General features: G+C 34.9%; 1 protein-coding gene across 9 annotated transcripts in view; it reads right to left on the bottom strand.

Moving 5' to 3' along the window:
• The window catches only part of LOC124154044 (spectrin beta chain), a 217393-nt gene that overhangs the window by 9997 nt on the left and 179526 nt on the right, over window positions 1-27870 (bottom strand). For 3 of the 9 annotated variants that reach the window (XM_046527527.1, XM_046527528.1, XM_046527529.1), the window contains 11 exons: window positions 26857-26941; window positions 26298-26389; window positions 25787-25891; window positions 19312-20154; window positions 18607-18722; window positions 16899-16978; window positions 6374-6496; window positions 3852-4001; window positions 2994-3090; window positions 2204-2383; window positions 973-1167 (listed from right to left, as the gene is read on the bottom strand). In XM_046527527.1, the coding sequence (XP_046383483.1) occupies window positions 973-1167; window positions 2204-2383; window positions 2994-3090; window positions 3852-4001; window positions 6374-6496; window positions 16899-16978; window positions 18607-18722; window positions 19312-20154; window positions 25787-25891; window positions 26298-26389; window positions 26857-26941 (2066 nt within the window). Of the gene's footprint in view, window positions 1-972; window positions 1168-2203; window positions 2384-2993; window positions 3091-3851; window positions 4002-6373; window positions 6497-12525; window positions 12589-16898; window positions 16979-18606; window positions 18723-19311; window positions 20155-24192; window positions 24292-25786; window positions 25892-26297; window positions 26390-26856; window positions 26942-27870 lie in introns of all 9 variants that reach the window. The other 6 variants (XM_046527534.1, XM_046527531.1, XM_046527530.1 and 3 more) reach the window with 6 other exon arrangements.

The raw sequence follows: 27870 nt of genomic DNA, 5'->3' as shown, positions 1-27870 counted from the left end.
TCAATAAGCACCAAAGCGCAAAATTAATTTTGGCCACAATTCACTCGCAAGACTTCCAAATAGAAAATCACACAATATAGCACAAAAGCTCTATCACTTGATCATATTATCAGCAAAACCTTTGATGCAGAAGTGACGGTAAAAAAGAGTACATGATATCGAAAAATGATAGTTGCAATTTTTCAATTAACTACTCTGAAGAGGTAATTACCTAGCTATGAGATAACAGGGATGAGAGACATAGTTAAAAATGTAAAAGCTGAAATCAACAACCCCTCATTTCATAGAGTGTCAAAAGGACTAAGGTCATTGAGAAAACACAACATGCAAATTAAATTAATAGTGAGAAAAATGAGTATAAAATTAAATGTGCCTAACGAGCAGACTTAAAATAAAAAGAGGATGACATAACACAGTAAATTCTCTCTCAACATCATACAAATCATTAAATCTCTAAGTGGTGACTTGGGTAAATTGGGATTGACTGCCATTGTCAGACATTCCCTGGCAGTTATCATTAACTTCACCAATAATTCACGAATTGGTGATAGACAGCACTGCATTATGCAACAGACCATTATTCTATTAATCATTGTACGTGAGGAACATAACAGTAACATTGTAATACTTGAAATGAAGCTGAATACAATTACTGCAACTGATACTTAAATGATATCAAATACAGCATGATATTGTCTGTGCTTGCAGCAATTAATTTTGCCAAAATTGATTGAGAGTTCACTGTGCATCATCTCCCACATTTAGAAACAAAAATTACCCTCCAACATCTTTAGATGATCCACCACCTTTCCTTGATTCATTCTCCAAGCCATAAATTTTACAAGGCTATACAATTCCAATAGCAACCCACAGATTTATGATACACATGATTTTTCTCTATATCGATAAAAATATGTCTATTTGATAAGTGCGCCGAGATAAAGGCCAATGGACAAAATAAGAATTAATTACTTTTTCTTTAATGTAAAGAAGCTTCTACGTTTGGGCTCATCCTTCCGGTCGCCTGATGCTGGAAGTGTCTGCGATCGTGATGGCCCAGCAGATCCATATGATTCGCTATGTACTGCAGCACCCACACGTCTCACCCACTCACTCATCTCCTCATCATCCTTGGCCTGAAACAGATACTCTGCTCCACCCACCAACCTTGACAAGAAAACACATAAGGGTAATAATTAACCATGGTATACACATCAAGCTGAGTAACAAATTATATTCAATTTGAAATTTAAAAACTTAAAAACTATCACTAGTGCAATGAATCTTTCTCCAGTCTCCCACTGGGCCAAACTATTCTCAATGTCTGCCTGTTTCAATTGATTACTTTTCCATCATCCTCAGGTCTGATAAAAGCACCAGCGGCATCAATCAACCCTGCAGACGATGGATAAGTATTTTATTGAAGTGGCTGTAGAAATGTAGTTGCAGCTAAAGACAGATATGTAAAAACAGACTTTTTAAAAACTATAATGTCTAATTTACTTTCTTTTAACTAAAGGTATTTAATTTAAAAGTTCAATTTACAAAAAAGTATTTCAGTTTCTAATCATTTTACATTTTCCAGAAAGCAAGCATTTAACCCTTTTCGTGCCAGTCGGCCGATCTATCGGCCCTAGGGGTATGCGCGAAGAATGCCACGGGCCGAACTATCGGCCGGGTGTATTCAAATTAATTTAAAAATTAAATATTTTTCCCAAGTTGTACAGAAGAGATAACAACATGGGTGAACTTTTTAATCAATGATGTAAGTATTAGAAGTTTAAATAAAAAAAATGAGCTTCAACACATTCATATAAGAATTTTTATAAAATTTTAAGTAAAATCGTGCAAATTCATCAAAAAAGCCCTGGCATTCTTCGCGTATACCAGGTAAAAAAGGCTGGCACTAAAAGGGTTAAACATCATTACAGAGGAGTGAACGTTTGTACCTAATCTTGATTTTTTTTTAAAGTTCAATGAATTCTTATGCCTCGTTCATTCTCAATCCAAATTTATGTTTACACAAAACAGTGTTAAATGAGGACCTCCTGTTATTCAGACCTTATTGCTGCTTTATAAAAGGAACAAATAATTAAGACCATTGGCCAAATGACATAGTATTAAAGCAAGCAATGAATAAAACCCTTTTCAAAAACAAAAAAATAATAAAGAACAATCCTTGTGCAAACAATATCCCACTCACTTGAGTCTAAATACATGCTTCTTCTTGGTGTAGTCACTTGCTATTTCCACAGAGCCACCACGAATGTCTACAGGACTTTCATTCTTAAAGTAAACTTCTGGTGTTGCCTTGTAGCTTTTCTGGTCTTTGTAGAACACTATCAAATTTCCCATTAACACTACATACACTTTGTCCCATGATCTGTAGAAAAGATGAAAATGGTATTAGATACATGTCGCAAAATAATAAATTAGCAGTAAAAAAATGCAGTAGAACAAACTTAATTATTTAAAAAGAATTCCCTAAATTTACTAGATTTCATAAAATATTTCAATTTATAATAAAAACATTCACTTTCCATCCATCTAAAACAACACAGTCTTCTTAATCAACACATATTCCTCACTAAAACAGATAGTTTACTGTGGTCATCATTAGCATCAGAAATAGGATTTATCTCAGAAAAAATGACATTTAAAAGTAATGGCATAATGAAACCGGTCGGCATTGATTCTTTATCTGTAAAATATACCGCATTTGTCTGAATACAGTCCCCCCCTTTTTTCCCAAAAATGCCCATGGTAAAAGTAAAGGGGGGACTATATTCAAACCCATTTTTTAAATTTTTTCCTGAGACTCAAGCCTCAAAATTAGGGGGGGGACTATATTCAGAGAAATACGGTATACTGAGAAAGATTCTATTAATCAATCAACCTCTATTGTCACCATGTACAAAAAATAAAAGAGAAAATAATTACTAAGGGGATTTTACATTAAATAAGAGCCAAATCAGAGAAAATTAAATACAAACCTGTTAGTTGCCTTCTTATTTATTGATTCCCATTCGTGTTTCCTTACTAATGCACCTTCAATTTGGTCCTCTTCACCTGCGCCAGAAGTTGGTCGCTCTGAAGTTAATGCGAATAAAATACATAAATGTAGAAAATTCTTGCCCATAAGATGGATAGAAAAATTAACTAAAGAAATGGATTCAAAACCCAGAAGCACTTAAAATTGGTGACAGTGTGGTGATTTTATAATAATTAATTACATAATATAATTCTTGAAACAGCAAGTAAATCCTCCCTGATGAAGATAAAAAGGAATTATCCCAAGTCAATTCATGCAAACACAGAAAATCAGGAATCAAAGAGCTCATGCCTGAGAACTGTGTCATGTGAGAGCATTCCTAGGAACTACTTGATCTACAAAAATTTCATCCATAAAACACATCATTTCAAAAATAAATAATATTATCAAAACCTTTCAGTGCTTCCACAAACCATTTGTGCTTCCTAGAACAATGAATCATGCAAAAAAAACCGCACATCTCCATTTCCAACGATGGATCAGGGTCACATTTTCTTAATACTCCCACATGATGGACAATATCCACAGTGAAGGCTTTCAGGAATAAAGAAAAATAGCCAATTCTGATCAAGAGAGAAGTTTTGAGAGAACACAACACACCTCTTCTTCCCTAAGAAGATGCCAGCACTGGATCTATATTTGAGGCTAAATGAAGAATAATGAGAGGCCTAGGGATTAGTGTAGCTCTAATGATTTAAGAGAAAGTGTCCTCCACCACAATTCTTGCTACCCCTTCCAGTTGAAGATAAGAGAATCCTCCATCCCAGGCGTTTCTAGGAAATGCATTTGATAGGCTTACCAGCAGCCCTCTCCAGGTTTGATTCATCATCGCTGGCACTCCCTGGTAATGTTGACGGTGGGGACTTGGACTTCTTCCATCGAAAACTGCGGAATGGGGACTTTGAGCGGGCTCGATCTTTCTTCTTGTACTCCTTCCCAAGGGATGGGGCTAAACAACATTTCATTTTACATTCATAAATATAAAAATGCTGTGGCTGCAATATTAAACTATTTTCAGAGCAATGCTCCTCAAGTGATAATTGTACCAGTTACAAATAAGTATGATACGTAATTACTAGACACAAAGTGATTCATACTTGATAGATCTTATCAACTTAGTACTTCTAGCAGTGGACCTTATTCATCCATCTTATTTTTAAAAATATTGATGCTTGAAAGGTCAAAGTTATGTTGAACATGCCCTATAACTATATTCTTACTATTAGCCACTATATAATGACTAAAAGCTTTTATTATGGACTAGTGTAAACATTGAAAGTATGATCTGTAATTAAGGAAGGATCCATTGAATTATTCTGGTGGATTTATCTAACAACAGTGACTAACCGAGTTAGGGTCTACACGATGGATACCAATGCTTATCTTTATTGAAAGTCTCCCAATCAAAACAAGTAAATAACAATATATTATACTCTTCTTAGGAAACCCAAGAAGATTTAATTGTAATTACTGCAATTGCATTACAATAACTTCTGTTCATGGCCCTATCAGATTACAAAGGATAAAAACTAAAGTAGCACATACTTCCTAATAGTTTGTTTTAAAAACCATCCCATGCATAATCAACGCAGAAATTATTTTTTAACTTGGCTGAAATGGATAGTGGCAGAATGCAAAATAGGGTTACAAATAAATAGAATGCTTTTCTTGCACTTAAAATTCAACATTACTATTTAGCTGAAATCTTAATATTTTAGCTAAAGATTAAAAAGTAAAATAATAATGCTAAAACATCTACCCTATTGTAAAAAACTACTTACACAATGGAAGTATAACAAAGCCATCACCATGATGATAAAACTATTTCAAACTTACAAGACAGGCTATAATAACACGAATGTAATACATTCATCAAAAGAATTAGTTGCTGCATACGTAAATGCTCAACCAAGACATTTACTGCAGGATACTTCAGGAGAAAGCAAAACAACCTTGATAATGACAACTTGCTGAAACTTAGATCCATCTACTAAGCTAACAGAGGAAATTTTCCTCTGATAATGCTGTCCGTCACACATTCCCAGTCACGCTGATACTTTTGAATTCACCCTGCCTGTAATTCAGCCCCACAGGGTGACAGTGAAGTGGTAAACTAGAGATAATAGATGAAGAATCTAAGTGAAACTTTCTCCCCACTACTATTAACATCACTCCCATCAGCACCCCCAGACCTAGTGGTGGCATTTAGGGTGAGTGAATGGGGGACAATTCCTTTTAACGCCCCCTACTCTTAAGACTGAATGGTGGATTACATTTCACTATTCTAAAATATTCCTGAGGGTTTTTCCCCCTTTCTATCCCCTAATGAATGGAAGACACTACATAGTAACTGTCTTTGAGTATTCATTCAAACACAGCAAGTAAACTTTCAACATTTGGGAGAATTAATTTTTTTCTTAGTATTAAACACAAACTTCTAACACAGCAGTCTACACCTTGATCAAAAGAGTAGCTGAAAGGATTTTTCCAGAAGAGGATACAAAAATAAAACTATGAGGAATTTATTGAAATCATTCATCTTTACACAGCTTAAGCCCCATTTATTGAGTGTGGGACTCAAATTCATGACGGATAGCCAAGGAACTATTCAAAACAATGATTTACATGCATAATAAGTCTACATTAGCAAGGACAACAACCGGCCTATACTGCAATAATTTGGTGCTACCTCGTTAAACTTCACAGGTCACATTAGGAATCCAATAGCCGAATACATTCAGTTCTAAAATCTACACCTCATGCAGGTAGATCTAGGTAGTGTATATACAATATTCCATCACTAAATACCTGGAATATCATGCATTCTGCACCATGCAGATTAATAAAAAATTCTCCAAATGACTGATTTTCACTGTTTGAATATAAAATCCTGAATACCATTTGAATCCTAAACTATAACCCTAAATAAAAATTCTATGACATGATTTAATGTGACCGCTCTCAGAAATGAGCTGCAGACCATAGAGAGTTACGAGAATCGCTGAATTAATTGATGGTAAATATTGAAATGGCTGACTTTTAAATTACCTAAATATATTCTTAATAGAGCCAATGAACACTCTTACAACTTAATCACTTTAAAAAAAATTGATTTGAAGTTGCCCAACACAAGGATGAATATAGTTATTTTTAAGCACTAAAATAATGAAGTCATATTGAGGGCTTAAAAGACAGGAATAGCAATATTTAAGCATAAATGATATAATGACACTTTTGGTCAAATCCATATAATATTTTATGCAGTAATTAGGTAAAAGTCTACGGATCAAGCACAATATGCCAGATCATAGGAGTACTTACTTGAAGGAGCCGACACATTTGGAGAGTCAGGTAGACTGTCTCCCGAAAAGGATGTGGGGGATCGTGGGCTGTGTGGATCCGATGCTTTGGTACCAGTGGGGGACGCAGGCAGACTTTCATGCACTACAAGAGATTCATCAGTTGGGGAGGAGGCATGCAGCCAAACAGCAGACAAATTAGCATCATGCAGCAACTCAAAAAATCTACAAGAATGTTTGCAACACTTTCATGTCACATGCAGCTTACTATTGGATCTTATTGCATTCAAATTTAGCATCATTCATGCTCAAAAAAATTAGCAGGATCAGATCTTCTCATATTTATACTTAAGTATTTTTCTTTGAAAGCATGGATGCATTGAGTGCCACTTAGACATTACAGCTGAGATGCATAGCATAATCCTATTGAATGCAGGGGAAATAGTATTTACAACACACAATCATTTTGCAAATAGAATATCATCATAAAATGGCTTGATAAAAATATACTTTCATAGGATATTCATAACAAAAAATCATGAGCAAATAGAGGACCAAGCATTTCATTAAACCAACATCAAGCTAAGTAAATAAAAATAAAAATAAAAAAAACTGTTAATTTTAACTTTTAAAACCAGAAAAAGAAATTTAAATCAGTCGCAAAGAGTATGAGAACTGAAATACGAAAAAAAGGCAAATTTGGCCATGGTAACACATTTTTCCACTCACTTACCCGCACCAAAGAAAAAATTCAACATTTGGTAGAATAACTTGTAATAATTAAAGACATTATGAGGATAAAAATCCTTTGCTTGATATTATAAAATGCATAATCCACTGACTAACAGCATAGCTTGGAATCATACCAAATGTTTCATTCAATTTAAATTGAATTAAAACACAAAATTCATACAGATAACAGATGTCTCTATCAAGTTCACAGCACAAATAAATACAAATTCATAAAACCATTCATTCGGAATTCATTATCTGTAGAAACTCCCTTGAAAATGTAAATAAAGTGCACTTGTAATCATTAGCATGCAATTCTTGGGTATTAAATAATTAGTAAATTTTTAAGGCCAGAAAAAAAATCATTAATTAAGAGGGCAGATCAAATTCATACTCAAGAGTGTGAAAATTCCACAGAGAAAAAAATCATTTTCCTTGACTAGGATTCAAACCCAGATCCTCCATTTTCCAGTCGAGTGCTTTAGCCAGTTAAGCTACCGAGGCGTCTTTCCTCTCTGTAGAAATTTAAACCAGGATCTGGGTTCCAATCCTTAGCAAGGTGAATGATTCTTTCTCTGCATAATTTTCGAAAAATTTGTGCTTTATGGGTGACTCCATAAAGTTATCACCGTGACTAGTTTAGGTATACTTCAATTCATATTAAGTGAAAATGTCACGATTTCACATTCAATGCAAAGAAAAATGAAATGATTACAATGTTCAATACTTAGAGAAATTTTGAGAAATTTAATGCTCTTCTTGCCATGCTCTTAAATAGTATTCTAAAAAATAATGATACAGGAACCTATGGTATTATATTCATTAAAAATTAATTAAACTTACCAGGATTTTAAATGAAATGAGTTAACGCTAGTTATTCCAATGGTAAAATATGCGTAAAGATCCACGGGAAGCATAATCACACAATAACCACTGATAAGCCTTAAGAGATAACTACCTTAGTCAAGGTCTTGGTTGACTGATAATATAGTAAAATTTCATTAGAAATAATTATGCAGAAAAAAGTGCGTATTAGACAGTTACAATAAGCATTGCAGAAGGTGGAGGGAAGAACACACCATTAAAATAAAATTGGAATAAATTAAAATTACAAACCCATTACATGTTTAAGTTAGAAGGAACAGAATAAAAATGCAGGTATGCATAAGAGTAATGGATTCTTTTCATTAAAACACCAAACGAACAAAATTTTCAATGAAAGCCAAAATATGTTAATAATGGTGACTGATAAAGCCATTGTTTGCAGTTGTAAAATCCTCTCATTGCCAAATCATCAGAATCCCTTGAGAAAGCGACCAGCATCGGTGAGGAAACATTGGGGCCACCCAAAAATTGACACGGCGGCATAACCCAAAAGTTTTTAATTTTAACAATCCTGTGAGCGTGAGAAATACTTAACCACATCCCACAATTGTACGTCATGACTTGAGGTTTATAAACATCTGAAGATGGCGATTAGGCAATCTCAATTGTTTGTAAGATACAATACTTTCAGTAAACTGATAATATTTGTGCCATAAATTCAAGTTCATCAATAGAAGAACTCTATCTATATGAAATCATTACTGCAATTGGTATCTAATAAATGGTGATGACTAAGCCGCTACAATAGGCTATCTAAGTTCAACCTACTGAATGACAGCAACTATAATATGATCAATACTAGAGGTGTTTATATGCACTTACCACAAATCATACTTATTTGAGATGAGAGGAGACTAAAATTTGACAAAGTAAATGAATAGAAATTCAGCTATAATTGATCGACACACCATTTATAGAAACTATACTACAGCAAATCCTTGATGTAAAGGTGAATTACAGTCAAAAAGGGCATAAATTTTGCGTTTGATAGTTGAATAGGTGTATTTAACAAGCATTACACTTTTTTATTTACAAAAAATGAGTTACCACGTATGAGTTACTTTGCAGCAATGATTAGCGCCTATTAAATTATGTTCTCCCTGAGCTACAAAGTTTCCTAAGATACAATAATTTCACAAACTGATGGCACATTAAATTTTTACCATAACTGAAGATATTATGAAAAAAATAACTATTATTAAATTATACTGACAATTGATGTAATAAAATACCAGCAATAGTTTTGACCTTAAGAAAATGTTAAAGCAAACACACAGGCATAGGACATAAGTCACCACAGACAAATAATTACTATCAATGACAGAGTCATAAAAGAAAACATTTTGGTGTAAGTAGCATAAAATCCTTCAGTGAGATAGGTTCACTTAAATATATTAGAGAGACAAAGGGTAAGAGAGCTTAAAGATAGGCTTAAAATGCTGAAAAGCTAGAAGAAATATATATATATATATATATGAAAAAGGAAATTTGAGGTGGCATCATTAGCCAGGTCACCATCATGAAATTGAAGCAATGTCATCATCCTGAACTAAGTCTAAGCATTGGAAGAAAGAGAACATTAAAGCATACACGGGAAAATAGTGAAAGGACCATCACCACACCATCACCAATAGTTAACACTTTGAGTCCTGCAAGAAACATCACAAAAGGTATTGGTAAGAAATGGTGCATAAGAAAAAAAATCACCAACACAATTCACAAATAAAGCTCTAAACAAAGTCATCACTATTGCAGAAAAATTGCATCAAACATGAATTTTATCTCAAAAATGAACACACGATCAAAATAACCTGCAAAACTATGCGTGGCAAAGTCAAATCAATGCAACCAAGTTGAGGTATAGTATCATTGCACACTTTCAAAGTGTGTTTTGAACACTTTTTAATTACATTTTAGGTCCTAAAATTGGAAGCCAAAGTAATGAAGCACACAAATCAACAGAGATCACTTTCTTGAAATTTGTATAATTATTCATAACTCCCACCAAGAAGATTTGACCTTAAGAGGCCTATTACGAACGGCTTACCGCATGCGGTGAGATACCGCCTGCGGTATCATACCGCCCCGAAGCGCGTTTACCGCCCCCGAGCGATTACGAGTGGCCACCGGTCGGTATCATACCACGGCTTAGGGGTCGGTATGATACCACGGCCAGCTACCCCGGTGGTGAGATACCGACCCCCTAATGGCGGACGTCTGTTTACATTTTTCGGGTCGAGCTGGCGTTTTTAAAACAAAATATCCGACGATAGAAACTCGGAAGCTATCATATTTTGTGTTATTTATAATATTAATGTCTGAGTAAGCGTATAAAATATAAAACTGGAGCCGACTGGAGCAGTTGAACAAAAAATTTATAATACCCATATAACAACGTTGTAGCCGTCTGAGCCACGGCCGTAGGAGATGGATACGTTGATTGTAAGTTGACCCTCATTCATTTATTTAATTAGAACAATTTGGATGTTTTTTAATTTCCGCTGTGTTTTTATATGCAAAAACATCTTCCATTTCTTCATAGGTGCCGGAAAATTCGTCGTTAAGGACTGCCTGTGCTTGTATTGTATGGTGAATACAGCTGTTGCTCGCTGCTTGGAGATTTCTACGAACATCTTCTGTGCCAAAGTAGTGTCATTGTCAACGTTATAACTGCTTGAATTGTGAGGTGAATGTAACTTTTGCTCGCTGCTTGGAGATTTCTACGAACATCTTTTGTTTCAAAATAGTGTTATTTTCAATGTGACAACTACCGTTAATCACAGTACCAGTGGTTGTAATGCACAAAGTTTGACGAGGTTGACAAACATCTGCCAAGAGCTGTAGGTAGTTATCACTGTTCCATTGTGGTTGGTTTTTAAACAGTGGTTTACGCTATCGAGAAGTGTCTGATAGTAATGTAAAGATTGTCAGTGGCGTTTATACCTTCGTCATTCACCGCAGAGATAACATTTCATGATCAAGCTATCAAGTTAAAAGCCATGTGTGAAATTTGTTTATACTAGTATATCAATTTCGTACCAAGGAGTTGTAGTGAGATAAGTCACCTGTGCCACTTGCGTAGGATAATGTGAGGCTTAAAATCAGTGATTAAATAGTTGTTTTCATCATAGCGAGCTCTTGATTGTAATGTTTACGTGATGAATATAAGAATGGTATTGACTTCCAGTTTTTGATGATCGTATTTGCCTATTTACCATTATTTACAATGGTGTGAGCTTGTATCGATTGTGGATTTTACCTGAAATATTGAAATAAGTTGTAGCCTGTGTGTGAGATTGCCGCGGAACCGATTCGCGATCTCACATGTTTATTGTGGGCAGACTGTTTTGCTGTGGTTGTGTACCCGTGATTAAACCAAAGAAATGGTGAAACTCTGTCACATTATATTGAAATAAAATTTTATTGTAACCAGAAGTGAATATCTTGTGTTTTTTAATTCTCTATTGCTTTTCGTAGATAACAGCCAAAAAGTTATTTTCATTATTTTTAAAAGTGCCTTTCTTGTTCTCTGAATTTGCATTAGGTTTCCAAACCCCGTTACTAACACGAAAGGAATGCAGAGCAACAGATATTTTGTCATTTCACAGATGTTGAGTGTCATATTGTCTGTGATTAAGGCTCTCCAGCTAAGTATTCGTGGTGGATTTTCATATATTTTTTAAGAATGGGCATTTCGGTCAAAGCTCTAATGGAATTGGTGGTTCACCTTGCCCGTTGGCCCTAAAAGTACTTCTATCGTAATTTTTCGATGGTCTGCAATGCAATTTGTCACGACCTGCGTCTGCTCATACGTGATTTTTTGATGATATCTTCCGCAAGTCACTGCTAATTATTGTTTTATTAAACTTTTATCCTATAAGTAAGAATTGAGGAGCAAAATTCGTTCATTTGTCAAACTTTTAAGGTGAATTAACGAAGGACACATCCGTATTAATCCATTAATACCACTAATTGTCTTTATCGACTGCCAACAACTCTTGCCGAAATATTCGTCTGCTAGGAACAGTTGCCGCGGAATTGGAACACCGCACGCCCTTGCCATTGGCTACACCATTTTCGGGCTGAAGGAACTCAGAATTTTTCATACAAACGTCACTTCCGCCGCATCGCTCCTTACCGACCCCCTGACACGTACTCTCCGCCCGGCGGTGACTTGCCGACCGTCCCATTCGTAATCGCAAGGGGCGGTATGATACCGTATACCGAACGAAAACTCCGCCCGGCGGTAGCGTACCGCCCGCTCGTTCGTAATAGGCCCCTAAGACTTACAACTTAAGCCTGAAGTTTCCAGTTCTGGTTATCCCATGCTTTAATTACTTACTTTGATCCATAAGAATAAAAAGTTGAGGCATTTCATGCCACAATCTTGGTCACTCCATGATTACTAATAACAGTATTGGCTAATTTTGGTTGCATTTATTTGCACACCTATTTAAAAAATAGTAACATCTAAGAGCCTTGAAGCTGCTATCATGGAGTACTTCCATCCACTGCTAATGCTCAGTACAAAGAAACTCTCAAGTCTAGCAAACCTACCTTCCCGAGAACTGGGCTTCTCAATTGGGGACACCAATTTTGTGGAAGGTTTGCGGTGAGCAGCTAACCAGCCAATTGAGGGCAGAGGAAAGAAAGAGAGAGAAGAGAGAGTGACCATGCAACATGCTTGTCAGGAAAGTTATCATGAACAACAGCACAGAGAAGGGGTTACAAAGGACTTTTTTCAATGTTTACGTTCACCAACAACCTAGTGTAAAACCCATGAAGCCTTACCATATGCACAACAGAAGCAAAAAATAGTGTATCCTTATCCTAATTGAATAACTTCTAGGAAAAGATTAAGAAGAGGAAAATTCCACAAAATTTTACACAACAAAAGAAAAACTAATACAGTAGATTCCGTTTAATGGGTCCACCGGTTACTTGGGGCAGCCGCTCAATTGGGGCAGATCTTGAAGAACAGAACCCAATAGAAGAATATCCTAGAGTATTCTCCGCTTAATTAGGACAGCATGCCGCTTTATCGGGCCATGAGTCGGCGACATAGACTCTATGCTCGTGACGAAATTATAATATTTTGTTTTCAGAATACTATTTTTTTTATATTTTCCTCCTTTGATTTACTCTTATTTTTCATAAATTTTCCTATTCTTCCCCTATTTTGAAAGCTCTTGTTGTTATACTATCCGCAAGAGGATAGGACTTTTCATTAATAGGACTTAGTAAAAGACATTCATTCAGCGTCGCCTGAGGCTGTGAAAAATATTTTTGGCTAAATTGTTATAATTCTTAAAAATTATATTAAATTAACTAAGCTCGCTGATTTATTAATCAAATTAATAGTTGAATAAACTTATGTTGCATTATAAACATTCTTTAGTCTTCTCTCTATTATTTCAACGTTTGTTTATGCCCATATGCAGGATAGTTCGCCTAATTGGGGCAGCCGCTTAATTGGGGCAAAGTGCAAAAGTCCTGATATGTCCCAATTAACCGGAATCTACTGTACTTTCATCAAGATACATGCAATATTTCTGTTGATGTTCTTTCGGGACTCGACTAAGGAGAATTTTGTTCTCACATAGCCTATAGCATCATTTTCTGGAATTCGTCCCTTAAGGTCATGGTCATTTTTAGGATTTAGAAAAGAGCCAATTGGTTCATGATTTTTTCTAAACATGACGCCCCATGCCGTCCCTTTTAAAAAAATTTGGAAGAGACAAATAATTGATCTTGAAATTCAATTTCATGATCCTTAATAACTGTTATTCATCCAGTAGTGGATGCAGTATTTACTACATTATTTTCAAAGTTGTGGAAGGTGATTTTGTGAAATGTTTTTTCACACAAAAAATAATATATACCCACAAACAATTGCAGGTATCATTCCAGCAAACGGCTAATCCTCCCCCATGGCTAAAAACACCTGTTCATTAATAGCAGCAAAATTTTGTGGAGGTACAATGAAAGGACAGGAAAAAACAAGTTTATAAAACAAATAACAATATTCAAATACCATAAAAAGGGAATTGTTTCACCCTGAGAAACCTTAATTTTAACCATTCCCTAGTATTAATTGAAGTTTGAAGACATCCATATATTTTCAAGACAACTACAACTGATTAAAATTTGTCAAGTTGACTATACAGTGCACTATCTACATCAGGACCTGTTAGTACCCATCAAAATGGCTGGCATGCACTTCAAGGAAATAATGGATGACTCCCTAATCCTCAGAAAAGCATATTTGTCACATAATCACACCACACCAGTTACGCACTGACATTTGACATGAATGCATTAATAATATCAACCTAAAAACCATAAAACAGCATGATTCCTTAAGAAGGTAGGAAATATGCAGTACATTTGCCACTACTGCAAATGCTAATAAATTTTTTTAACAATTCCAGACAAAACTAAAAAGGTGTAAGAAAATATTTATTTGATTAATTCAATTTAAATTGCTTAGGGCACATGGGGGGTTTATGGAAAGGACACTACTTTCTATAAAAAGGTAACTATGTAGCTTCCTACCTTGGCAGAAATTACTATTTAGTATCAATTCAATGGTAGGCAAGATACGCTACATTTAAAATTAAACAAGTACAAACAGTAGTTAAACAATAAGGAGAAAATTTTAGATTGCCAATGAGAGGGACAGAGAGTATGAGGTTTCTGGGCGAACCATTCGAAGGATACAACACACCGGGGCCGGGAACCAAGCCAGAGGCTTATACGCCCGATCACCCGGGGAGGGGCTGGAGAGGAAGGAAAAAGGAAAAGAGGCACCGCCGCGATAGGAGCCTGTCGACGCCTCTGGGAAGGGACGGGACGAGGGAAAAACACCCCAATGCTATAGAAGCGAAGAGGGTCCTACCATTAACGAAACCAAGCATACGCAATTAATGTGCCAGCGATTTTAGTGGGTTTTCCTATGAGGAAGAAAAATACATCGATGATTGCCAATGAATATATAACAATTATATAACATTGAAATCTTTCAAAAGTTCAATTGTCTACCAAAATGAAATATAATAACCGTAATGGGATCATTCGCTGTTCAAAAAAGTCTACCCTCAACTGAGGGTCTGGCAATGACATCATTATTGCATTCATGATTCAAAGACTACATTATATTTATAACTATTGTATCATATATACACAGATACTAAGACATTGAAACCTGCAAAACATTTCCATGGTGTTGAGTCTATGTTTTGAAATATAAATCCTAGAGGTAATTATTAAGAGTTGGAAAATAATAATATGATCCTACCACCAGAGCATCATGCTTAGGAAATGTTCAACCTGATATAATACATCTAAAGAAAAATACCGAAATACAGTTAGCACAAATGACACCAGGGAGCTAAACAAAGCTAATGGAATTACAGGTAGTAATATCAATGAATAAAATCAAATTTTTGATCAAAATTTAGTGATACATAATAACTACGTAAGTCTAGGTCTAAAATGATAAAGTTATCATAATTTTCATATGCAAAATATATTGATTGAAACACAGTTACTTTTGAGGAATTGAGTAATACAAAATGAATGAAACTATCTCAAACATATGTCCAAAATTTTACTCATTAATTGTGATAATATTATTAGCAAATTAGGGTTAGATGTAAATTTTACAATTAAGACGTTTTCCCATTACATTTTATTGGTGTAATTTAATATACTCTAAAACCAAGTTCTACTTGATTTTAATAACGTAAATACTTCGCACAGTGAGGACTCCTGTGTCATAATTGATTTTCACTCAAGGTTTAATGCCTAAGAGAATATTATTACTGGAATTTAAAAAATGAAGCAAACTTTCCATATGAGGACAACATGAAGGATTTTCAGATCCTATGATAACTTGCAATTAGAGTAATAGGATTAAATTACAGCTTTGAAAACTTTCTGCTATAAAAATATTGTGAGCAGAAGCATAACAGGTCACACAATACACTGGGGTTACGCTGCACCATTAATTGTTCTATGTACAAAAATGAAGGTTAAAACTGCTAAAAAATATCACATGAATGGGTTATTTGTATTTATAAATCATCTGTTCGGGATCTATTACGATATATGATTAGCACTATACTGGACTGAGAACTGAATGGTATTCCGAAATACCCTATAATTAGGCAATTTATTTCTAATAAATATGTAGTTGGTAACATTTACAAGTAATTTATACTCTAATGAGCATTTTTTTTAGATAAAAAAGTCTTAAATAATACATGCATAGATATGTGGTTTCTCATTTACACTGAGACTAAAATTGGCAAGTGTTGTGTGAAATAAATATAATTTATTTTTCCTAAATTACCTTCAAAGAATACTATGGTGATGCATACAATAGAAGAATGAGAATACAACATATCTCTGTGGCTCTCCTAATAATTCATGAACTGTAAAAGTAATCATGTGTGCGTTATCAATTTGTGTTATTATGCCCCAAGCATAAGCATTAGTATACTTATTCCGAGTTAATAGATTTGTTAAATAAAATTAAGAAAAACTATAATTTAGTCGACTTTCATCTTTATCAGAGCTTTTTATTTTCTTAACTCGTTATCATTTATGAGCACACCAGCAAGTGCTCCTTCAAATCTATGTTTTGAAGTATTGCAACTGGATGAGGTAAAATTCATGTAAAATTTACAGAATTTTATCCAATAAACACTCAAATCCAATTTTAATCTCTAGTATGATGATGAAAATTGAATTTGAGTTGCTTGTCTGAAATAGGAGCCCATTAAAATTCCAAAACTATAAACAATACAAGCTTTAACTTTTAAAATGGCTGATACCTCAATGACGCAGCTTCAAGAGATGGAATTTAATTAAAAATATATTTTTAACCAGTTTGCTAATGAAAACCATAGCCCAACCAGGCATGTTACCTTCATGGTGTTCAGCGGCTGCATCTTTCTCTCCATTAACATGCACCTGCTCAGCTTCTGGTGAGGCTGCCCCATCAATCCTGGAATAATTCCATAGATAACATGAGAACTTTCTTCAATGTAGTGTGGCGGAACTTAACCATCAAAATATAGAAGATAAAACTCATTCCATTTAACCTTTTCCCTACTATACACGTATATATACGTGTGGACGTTTCCTGACCCGGGAGACGACGGCCGTATATTTACGTGTGAGATTTTCCTGGCCAGGAGAACTAAAGCCGAAAATATACATTTTCTAGCTCTCCCCCTTTTAGGAGGGTCGCGGGTTTACGTCGTCTTTGTCTTGGGACCCAACCCTGCGGGGTTTAGGATTTACCCTCGGAATCCGGGAGCAGGTACCCGGACCCCTCGTCTTTTATAACCCCTCTTAGCGGTAAGGGACAGCGGTCGTACAATTGTTTATCTAGTCAGTTATCGAAATAGGTAAATATTTGTTCATTTCTCATAAAAAATAAACTAAGAATTGAATTATTTGTCTTTTGAGCAGCGTTTACAATTTTTAAACGAAATTCTACGATAAATATTAACTTATATCTCGAGTTATGTATAAACATCCACATGGAATTGTTGCTGCATTAAATGCGTTAATATTGACCTTAGAACTTCCTTTAAAATTTGACAATACTCAGAAAAAAATGAGGAATTCAATTCAAAGTCTGCAATTTACGTGCAAGCAACAATTATCCATTTGCTAAATACATATAACCAATACATAAGTTGACCGCGAACCAATGCAGCAGATATGGTCGTAAACCCGGAAAGGAGGGAGCACAACTACTCTCGGAGTCCGAGAGAATGCGGAGTCCCAGCGGGGAAGGGTCGAAAAAGGTTCCGCGAGACCCTTCTTAACGAATGTACTCCAAAATTGCTCCGTACCACGAGGAAGAAGAGTCTCTTGGGGCTCAGTACAGCAGTCATGCTAAGACGAAAACTCCGCCATCTCGAAAGGGTTAAGAAAATTAATTCGTGCAATTCCCCTCCATTTAAATGATTGGCAAGTTAGTGCAATGTTTGAAATGGTGGCGGGATATTAGAGTTCAGTAGAGAATTCTTAACATGGACTCAATATACAATAGTAACATTAATATACAATAAAGTCACAGCTGACATGAAGTCACAGCTTCACATTTTATATTCAACCGTCAGAAGGATTGTATTTTTCAAAACAGTGTCATAAAGAAACAATTTGGTACTCCAAACGTATTTTTCTGACTTAACTCGAAGAAAACGGTACGTTTATCTAAAATGCTGAGTGTAAGTATTCTAGAAGCTAGCTGCCTTGCTACAGATGCAGCCCGGCAAACAACTCGTCCTGGATGAGAAAATTCACTTTAACTTCAACTGGCATAGTTTCCAAATTTTCCCGGAGACGTGCCTTAGTGCAATGATGGCCAAAATTAAGCATTGTTCAAACCATCAATCAGTTTCAACACCAGTTAGATCATCTATTAAATTCTTCATCATATCTCATCTATGGATACGCAATGCTGTGGATCAAAAAATTTAGCTACTGTGAATGGTCACCGGCAACTCTTCACCGATGCAATAAGAATAATGATGTTGATGACAATGAATCCACATCTACAGCAATTCAGGGAAAAACTGAGGGGAAGCGGAGAAAAATTTTGAGAAAGAAGCAACAAACCTATCACTTGGCTGCTCCTCCGGAGAGCTAACAGGAGGAGTTTGTTTGGCAGCAAGTTCTTCCTGTCGCTTCCTCTCCTCTTCCTCTTGTCTCCTCTTCAACTCCTTCAGCTCAAACTGGAATAGAATTATGTAATGGTCACTCTTGGAAACATTAGCCATTGGCATCTGAAAATCATGATGATTAAAGAAATCATGCCTCAAAAAGCTATAGCCACAAAATTCAGCATGCGTCTGGGGAACACATCCAAAGCTCTTCCTAACTTTCCCATGCAACACATGCAAGCTGATAAGCAATCATTAATGCATCCACAACTTTTATGAAGCAAAATGTAACATGCCAATATCTCCTAATTTCATGAAACTCCACACAAGTTTTTTTCCCCGAAACAAAAAGCTGAAATTTTCACTTAAAACAGCACGAAAGGAATTTTTTCCCAATAAATACCAGCTAATTTCTCATGGTATGATATTCTCCCAAATCAAGAATAGGCAGAATGTGAGTGCTTTTTCATGACCCACAATATTTTCATAGTTAACTTGAGACCGAAAACCATTTCCAATCTGAGCAGGAAAACATTTCCATATCTGGAGTAATACTGCCTTTAAATTCAGCTACATAACAACTTAAAATAGCAGATGTGCCTTGAAGCTGAGAAACTGCTGAAGCAGCGATTATCAGACAGCTGCATGCCACAATACATACCTTCACACTATGGGCTAGAGATAGATCCAAAGCACCCTTTCTATGAGACTTCTTTCTCCCTGGAGAAGCATCACGACTATCACAACTACTGGAGCTACTACTACTACTTGAACTACTACTATTACTACTGCTGCTGCTTTGGCTACTCTTTCTGGAATTGTGAAGTACTTTCTTAGATTTGGAGGAGATGTCAACAGTGACACCATGCCTTCCTTTGTATAGCACTTTGGGTGACTCTAGGCCAATGGGCTCTATCTCCCCATCCAAGTGAGGTAATGTCGAGCCATTCAAGGTTGCTCTGGAGTCACTGACAAGTTGACGGTAGACATGAGAGGAATCTGGATTTGAGTGAAGGACAGGATGAGCTGATGTCTTTGCCATACAGAATTCAAAATTTGCTGAAGGAGATACTGGGCTTGGACTGTTTGGATTTGATTTCTTCCAATCAGTATCCCAGAGGAAAGAGCGCTTCTTCCCACCCTCTCCAATGGTCACCTTTTTGGAAAATATGCGATCCCCTTGGCGATATATCCGTGTCCCAGTGGACGTAACCAGTTTCTTTGGCCTTCGAGGTTTTCTTGGTAGGACTGAGCCAAATATTAAATATCGCACAGTCTCTTCAATTGTCCACTGTCCACCACTGCCCAATAACAATGAGCCAGCATACAAATCTTCAGATCCCTTCCCATTTACAAGATATTCACCAGGATACCCAGTGGACAGCCTTTTTAGGACATCTTCTCTCAGGCAAAGATTGGTGTATGATGCACGCAATGGCTCAACATCCAGGTTCCAAAAATGATAACGTCCTTCCGATCCAGAATTCATAGATCTCTGCTCATGCTATAGACATCATAAAGTATTTCTTATCATGCATTTGCCACAACCCAAACAAAAAAACAAAACATCATGCAGAAAAAAATTAAAAACACAATTAGTAAACACCAAGAAACCACTAATTTATCTAATTCTACATCCTACTGATCTAAATTGCTTCTCCATTAGACAGTTAAGAAAATACAACATTCCACATTTAGCCAAAATAATTAGTGCTAAGCAAAATAAAATCACTAGCTCCTCAAAGTTCTCTCTCTCTATCATAGCCTAACCAACACCTAGTAATTTAATGTCACACTGAATATGTACAGTGCAAATTGATCTTTGAGGCTACAAGGAAAAAGATTAAACACAATGCAGGTAAAATAATATTTACCAGCCAGTTCAGTTTACCAGCAACAATTAAGGGTTCATTCTAACTTTCAATTTTCTATTTTCCTGATTTCCAGTCTGAATTTTTATTATTTCCCTGACTTAATATCAGTGAAAAAACAGCCATACACGAGGATTTTATGGAAAATGCAATGAGGTGCATTGTGAAATAAAGTCAAGCAGCAGTTCCTAGTAGTTCTAGAAATAAAAGACAAGTGATGCCAAGTTGGCTCTACCCCCGATTGCCCACCAAGGAGGAAATAAAAGAGAGGAATAAAGAGCAGTAAAGATATCATGTCTTGAAATAAGGCCTTGCCCTTAAAAAAAATGATGTCACCAAAAATTTATACTGAAATGTTTTTCATAAATTTTACATCACAATGGCTTATAAATGAATGCATAAAACAAAAATGAAAAATATCTCATGAAATACCCAAAAGAGGGACTAAATCTGTTTGATAGATTATTCCTAAAGAAATATTGAAGATCTTTTGAATATTGATGTGACAAAGTAATTATGGTAAATATAAAAAAGGCTTATTTTTATTTCATCTTACTTTCAGCATTATCAGCTTATCAAAGATTCAAAAATAGTTTAATTTATTAGCCTCAAATTTTACGACCATGAATTGACCAAAGCCAGGGGACTGTAATGCACAATAATACATTGCATGTTTAAAAAAAATGAAAGTTAATTAAAAAAGTTAAAAAAATTCAAAGTACACTATTGAATATGCTTAAGCCGAAACCACCAAGCAACATATAACCAATAAAAACTCAACAAACAAAGTGCCACATGCTCTAATATTAAATAAAACTGGCTTAAATGGCAGACATACTCCTTTCATTTGACTAATTATAACAATATTACCCTAAGTAGAAATTCCCCAGATAAAAAAGTCAATGACACAAAAAATTGAGCAGGAAAATAAATTAATCAAAAACTGCATGCATGTGTGTGCAATCACACAAAACAGAAGTAAAAGCCTCAAAAAATGACTTATTGATTAATTAATACTGACATTCACTACAGAGCAGCTATTTTTCAAATTAAGATATTTTGAGGCTTTCCAAAATTACAACCACAAATCTAAGGTTAATAAGAAGACACTAATAATAACACATAATGTAACATCAACCAAATGTATACCAAAAGCACATCAGTGAATATTTATATCACACAAAAACACAGGTAGTCATTAAAGTAGAGATAAAATTATTAGTTAATTTAATTATAAGTCAAAATTTTCGTATCTTAAGTGCAAGTAGGTAATGATAATACTATATGCATGAGTGAGCTTTCATTAGTTTCAACCCTTAACAAGGGGTTTGTGATGATAAATTCCATAAGAGTTTGTCAACTACAGGAAGCAGCATTTTTATGAGTTTCTCAGATCGAAATTCGGAAGTCGAGGGGTGCACTTCAACAATAAAGGAAGCCAATACAAGAGGAGACCCAAAAATAACCAGACATGATTTAAAAAAGTGGAATATCTTTGCTATATAGATGCTAGTCACATTTGAAGCACAGTTTGAAAACTCTACACATCATGTAGTTCAAATGCTTTTCCCAGGTCAAAACAACTTTTGTCATTATCATTTGAGATGGCATTCAGTGTTGCCTTCAATTTTGATTTAACCTATGGAATACCTTTACCTTACGGATTAAATTTCATACAAAGGAACAGAAAAAAATCACAGGGTGCAAGATATGATTAGAGGGGTAGAGATGAAATTGTGTCATGCAAGTTTTTGCCAATAATTATCTGAAGAATCATGGTGGAAGAACCAACCAACAACACAATTAGCTAACTCTAGGATGAAATGAGTTGGATCTAGCAACATATAAGACCAAATGTTTATCTGCTGTGCTTTCACATACAAGAGTGACACGTTTTCATCAATTCTGCATATGGAAGACCAGTGTACAGGTTGAATTTCTTCAATAGACAAGTACCAATGTTTTAACCGCAAATACATACCACTTAACCAAAGTTTTTTCCAAGTCATATTTTAACTAAACTGAAAACTTGCACTAGGTCACCATCCAATTCACTACTACTACGTGAAAAACAAAATTTCATCGCTGTAATCTGTTCTCAATTAGCTAATATTTGAAGAAAGTCCTAGAGATTGAAATATCACACCTCCATAATCATTTCAAGAGGTGCCACTAGAACATTCTCAGGAGTTGCTTAGAAACTATAAAGACGAAACTTCAACTACAACCAGGGGGGGATTCAGCATCAAATTTGGGAGGGGGAGCGTTATGACAACGGTCTAGGGAGTATGGAATACCTTAGGGGGAGAGGGGTGTTCTCATGTGTGAAACTTTTTTAAATATGTACCTGCATAATGAATTCCTAACTCATGCTCCCTTTTGGGTAAGCCATCTAAATTTTAAGCACCCAAATCCATGCTCCCTAATGCCTGACGAGTTGGGACACAGCTTATTTTATTTTTGAGCTCATTTCTTACAGTAGGAAGTATGACGACCTACAATAAATACAACTCAAACTTCACTCACGCTTGGGACTTGTAGTCATGCACACCTAATGCACATATATGTATTCCCTTAACTCCTTTACAGGGATACAAAAACTACTGAACTAAATAAATTTTTTTAAATTTTGATACACTATTTTTTGGTCAAGACCCCTTTCAACTCCCTAAATCTGCCCCAGACTACAACAGCATTGCAAACGGCAAATTCAGTCAGGTTATTTTTAGGCCCCCACCCCATCTTATAAATATACATACATCCCTACAAAACCCTAAGTGAGGATTTAGCATAGTATGCAACTTTAATAGTAGCACCTACTGGAAAACAAAATTCATAGATTCAGGTTACTATGTCAATTATAGTTGCAGCACATAGCCTCTTGGAAAGGTTGTGACTTCAATCATTAAACAAATTTTCATGAATATCAAACAATACTCCCAACAAAAACATTTTTCAATGCCCGCCTCCCATGTGTCACAGAGCAGCTACCTTTTCATCACAATTACGGTTTCCCTCAAATAATTACTTTAACAGCTGAAACAGTGAGGCTACTCAGTCAAAAGAAAGTCAGGCCCCAACTTTTCAATTCTTAAGGTAGTTTATAGAATTCACTACTTGCTAAATACTAATGGAATTTTTTTGAAATGTTGATCTGCATGCTAAGACACTTTTACATTTGTTTTTTTCCCATTGCATTATTGTAATATGAAGTGTCAATCATTAAAGCAGACTGTTCACTAAGCCTAAATTCACTTTTAAAAAAATCCATAGACCAAACATATGATAAAAACTTTGCTATCATGGGTCTACTATGCAATAACTATGATGCAAATCTTTACCATTGACTATTGAATATTATTACTGAAGATAGAATGATACTTTTTGCACTCAAAATTATTATAGGCTATTCAAAAGTACTGAAGATAAAGTCTAAGTTCATAACAGCATTTGCTGTGATTACTTATTAATTTTCCACGTCTCTAATACAGGTTAGGCAATTATGACAAGTAATATGAATGGCCTATGCTAGGCAATACTATTTTTTCATTATACCTAGTTAAGGGTTAATGATAAACACAAACTCAGCATTTTAGTCATGAGAAAGACCAAAGAGAAAATAAAAATGAAAAATAAGTTAGTAGGCACTAAGAGAGAGATCAGTCAGTCACCGGTTCTTCGGAATATGGGTAATATCGCTCTCCATAGTACAGAGAGTGCTGTTGTTCATCAGTCAGCCCCAATCTCTTCCCTTGCTCTCGCAATTCCAGCTTCATGGCAAAAGGTGAGGAAATACAAAGTTGCATGTAGTCCTAACATCATCCATTTGTATGAGTTGACACATCGAGCTACCAAGCATGTTAATAGTGCCAATTGGGAGTAAAATTCGTGAAATAAGGGCACTGCTGATTTCTATTTTTATCAAGATATACGTCATGATTTACAAGTGCAGGTGATAGCTTGGAAAATGAGCACTAATGAGTAATGAAATGATGGTGGAACTAAGGATAACAATGATCAAAGGGTAATAACATTATATTTTTTCAAATTCAATCCTTCAACATACAAGAATGGGACAGTAGTCACACAATATTAATTTGGTTCAGCATTATTCTGTCTCAACCTAAGTAAGTATTTAAATGTTTTACATGAATGCACATAGAAGCATTCATTGAGAACATCTTGTCATATTAAAGTTTCAAATGAGAAATTCTAAAATAATTAAAAAGAAATGCACTTCAAAACAAGGAAACTTACAGAGCTTGAGAAAAAGTAACGCAAAAACGTATTCATGAAGTAACCCTATCGAGAATCACTAGGCAGTAGCCACAGTAATTTTCACAGAACCAAATAGAAACTTATATTACTACATTTAAACCATCAATAACAGACAAAATTTTTAAGCACAGCTAAAACAACTTTTTCAACAAAATTAATTTTTTCCTGTTCATTACGTCAATGAAATGCAAATAAAAAAAATTACAGGACTAGACAGCTGATCTGATAACATTTCATTAAGAATGTATTTCTTAATTTTGTATCCAAATTGAATTTTTCTTTTACAAAATTCCATGTTTTTTTCCAATGTAATAGCAGTTGAGATAAGTTTTGCAACCAAAAAGCTAGCTAATTATCCATGAAGTACATACTTGAATCCTAATTACATTTCTTTAGACAGCAACTACATCGAAATAACAGGTTACTCAATATTTTAACAGTAGAAATTTAATTTTTAATTACTGCTACAAGTGGACGAGTCATCTAAGTTGTTCCTCAATCGACATCAGAACAATGCTGAACCTAACTTTCATGCAGCAACTTGTTACCAATCTTAACGTTGATCAGGCGCATAAGAATACAACACTACATAATAATACATCATTAAATTTAAGAGTAAAAGAAAATTCAGATGAAGCCATTATACTTAAATCAAAATCCCCAAGGGTATTCCACAAGCTGTACTACATGATGGTTTTTGAATTGTTTACCAAAATGCTATGATAATGAGTATATCTCAAAGATCTGTGATCTCAACCAAATGTGAAGTTTTCATAGCTGAATAAACCTTCAAAATTAAAAACATCTTGATTGCAACAAATGAGAAAAATTATGGAGTACCAATGTAAAAGTTGGTAACTTATGCTGTAAAAGTCTATGATTAATTAAATAAACTATTCATACATTTAAAGGTAAGTGATGTAAAAATACGAATAAGTTATAAAATTAAATTATTATTAGAAATAGCAATGATTTGGAGAAACTTACCGTGGTTAACCTCTCCAATGCTCCAAATCTCTCTTCTTGAGCAGCAGCTGATTTTTCAAAGGCCTCGTGCTTCTTAATTAGATTTTCAACTTCATCAATTGTGTGCTAAAGGGGAAAAATATACCATTTAAGACAAATAATAATCAAACTATAATTTTTGTAATTTCAAATTAATATTCAGTAAAAAAAATGCAGTATTTTAATTATTCAACACTAGATCTATTAAAATCTGAAATTATTAAACAACTAAAGGCCAATTTACATGAGAATTCATTTTTTATGGCTAAGGCAGCTTTAACAGATATGCCAAAATACATGCTTACAAAACAGTTAAAATATCTTCACCCTTTGAAATATATAGCCATTGATTTCAGGCAAATTTATCTCTAGTCAGCTTTGACTGAGCAAAGACTGTTTTCTTCAAATAAAAAAGAAAAGAGGTTATATATAAATCAATTCATCTTAAGAGAGCCAGTGGCATTCATTACAAAGTTGACGTTAAGATACTTACCCCTAATTCTTGACTCATTAGGTACGGCTCTTGGGCTATTAACCATGCTTCAGCCACAGCTGCGTCCCTGGCAAATTGGTAAACCTCCAAAACTGAAATAAGATATAATATTCAGATCATATTGTACGTGAGAGAGGCTAAAAAGTCATGAGCATAACACAGCCATCATTTTGGACTCAAGTTTAAGTATGTATAAGGAAAATTGTTACAGCAAAGATAACAACTGTTGCCAATTGTATTCGATTTGGACTGATTATTTCAAAAATTTCCCATCAATTCTCAGTTCCAATCACTTTCCTTGATGATCATAATAACCACATTAAAAATTAGTTTTGAGATTATTTCTGACAAAACAACACCAGAAGCAGAAAGAAGGAATTTTTCTGAGCAATAAAGAATTAATCCTCCGAGTAATTAATTTAACAACTGTCAGGAAAGAATAAAACTTAGCTAGTTCCACAATAACTTATTCAGTTGCAACTGGTATCCTCCAATACAGTGTATCATCTTCTGGCCAGAAGCCTTATAAACCTCAAAAGGAAGAGGAAATTCCACTTACTGAGTTGGAGGTTCTCCCATCGTTCTTCCCACCTATCCAGTAATGAGTTCCTTTGATTTGTGAGTGACACCAATTTTTCCTTAATCTGAAACAAAACGAAATTTATAGAAATCAAAACCAACTTCACGTCACCACTGGATACCAATACCTCTGCTTTCACCTTCACTACTTTATGTACTAACACTAATCAGATATTATTTAATTAATTTCACTATGTATCAAAGAATATCATATACTCAATTGAACTTCATTTAATCTTCTCAAAATTTACAGGTATACAGATATGGCGCAGCAAAACTGTTAAAGCTCAACAAGGCAATATAACATTAGATAATTACAGATAATTTCCTTTTAAATATTTATTCACACATGTGCAAACAAAGTTGCAGAAATATTATCTTCAAATCACCACCTCTTCAATTCATGAATTAAGACAGCAGCTCAATATCGATTTTAGGTAGCTTCCAATAAATACCATGGTCTTATGTGAAAGAGTGTACTTGTGTACTCAATTTATGCATTATTACTTTGTTTGTGGTTAAGTTCATATGGTATGTTATGATTATCTCCATGAACTGTCCTCCCTTCCCACCTCACATTTCCTCCTTCACCACAGCATAAAAATTAATAATAATTAGGCTTAATTCTATCCATATGTTCTCTCTTTTCCCTTCACTCCCCTACTTAAAATCTTTCCCTCGAATACATTTCCAATCTTCAGCTGGTATATGATATGCAAAATTATAAAACTGTTCTGCTATGGACAGGGCGGATTCAGCATTAAATTTGGGGGGAAGGGGTAATGAAATGGGTTCAGGAAGTATGGAACACCCCCTGGAAAGAGGAGCATTCTCCCAAGTAAAACCCTCCCCCTTTTAATCCGCCTCTGGCTATGGTTCGGTGGTGCATGGCTATTCAATACATTGATGACATGAAGAGATAATTTCATTGTTACAGGACAAACAAGAAGAAATAGCATTGATTCTAAAAATAAAATAAACTGCAAGCAAAACT

Source organism: Ischnura elegans, chromosome 2 (genome assembly GCF_921293095.1).
Source record: "Ischnura elegans chromosome 2, ioIscEleg1.1, whole genome shotgun sequence".
Lineage (NCBI taxonomy): Eukaryota > Metazoa > Arthropoda > Insecta > Odonata > Coenagrionidae > Ischnura > Ischnura elegans.
This window is presented reverse-complemented; position numbering and strand designations above follow the sequence as displayed.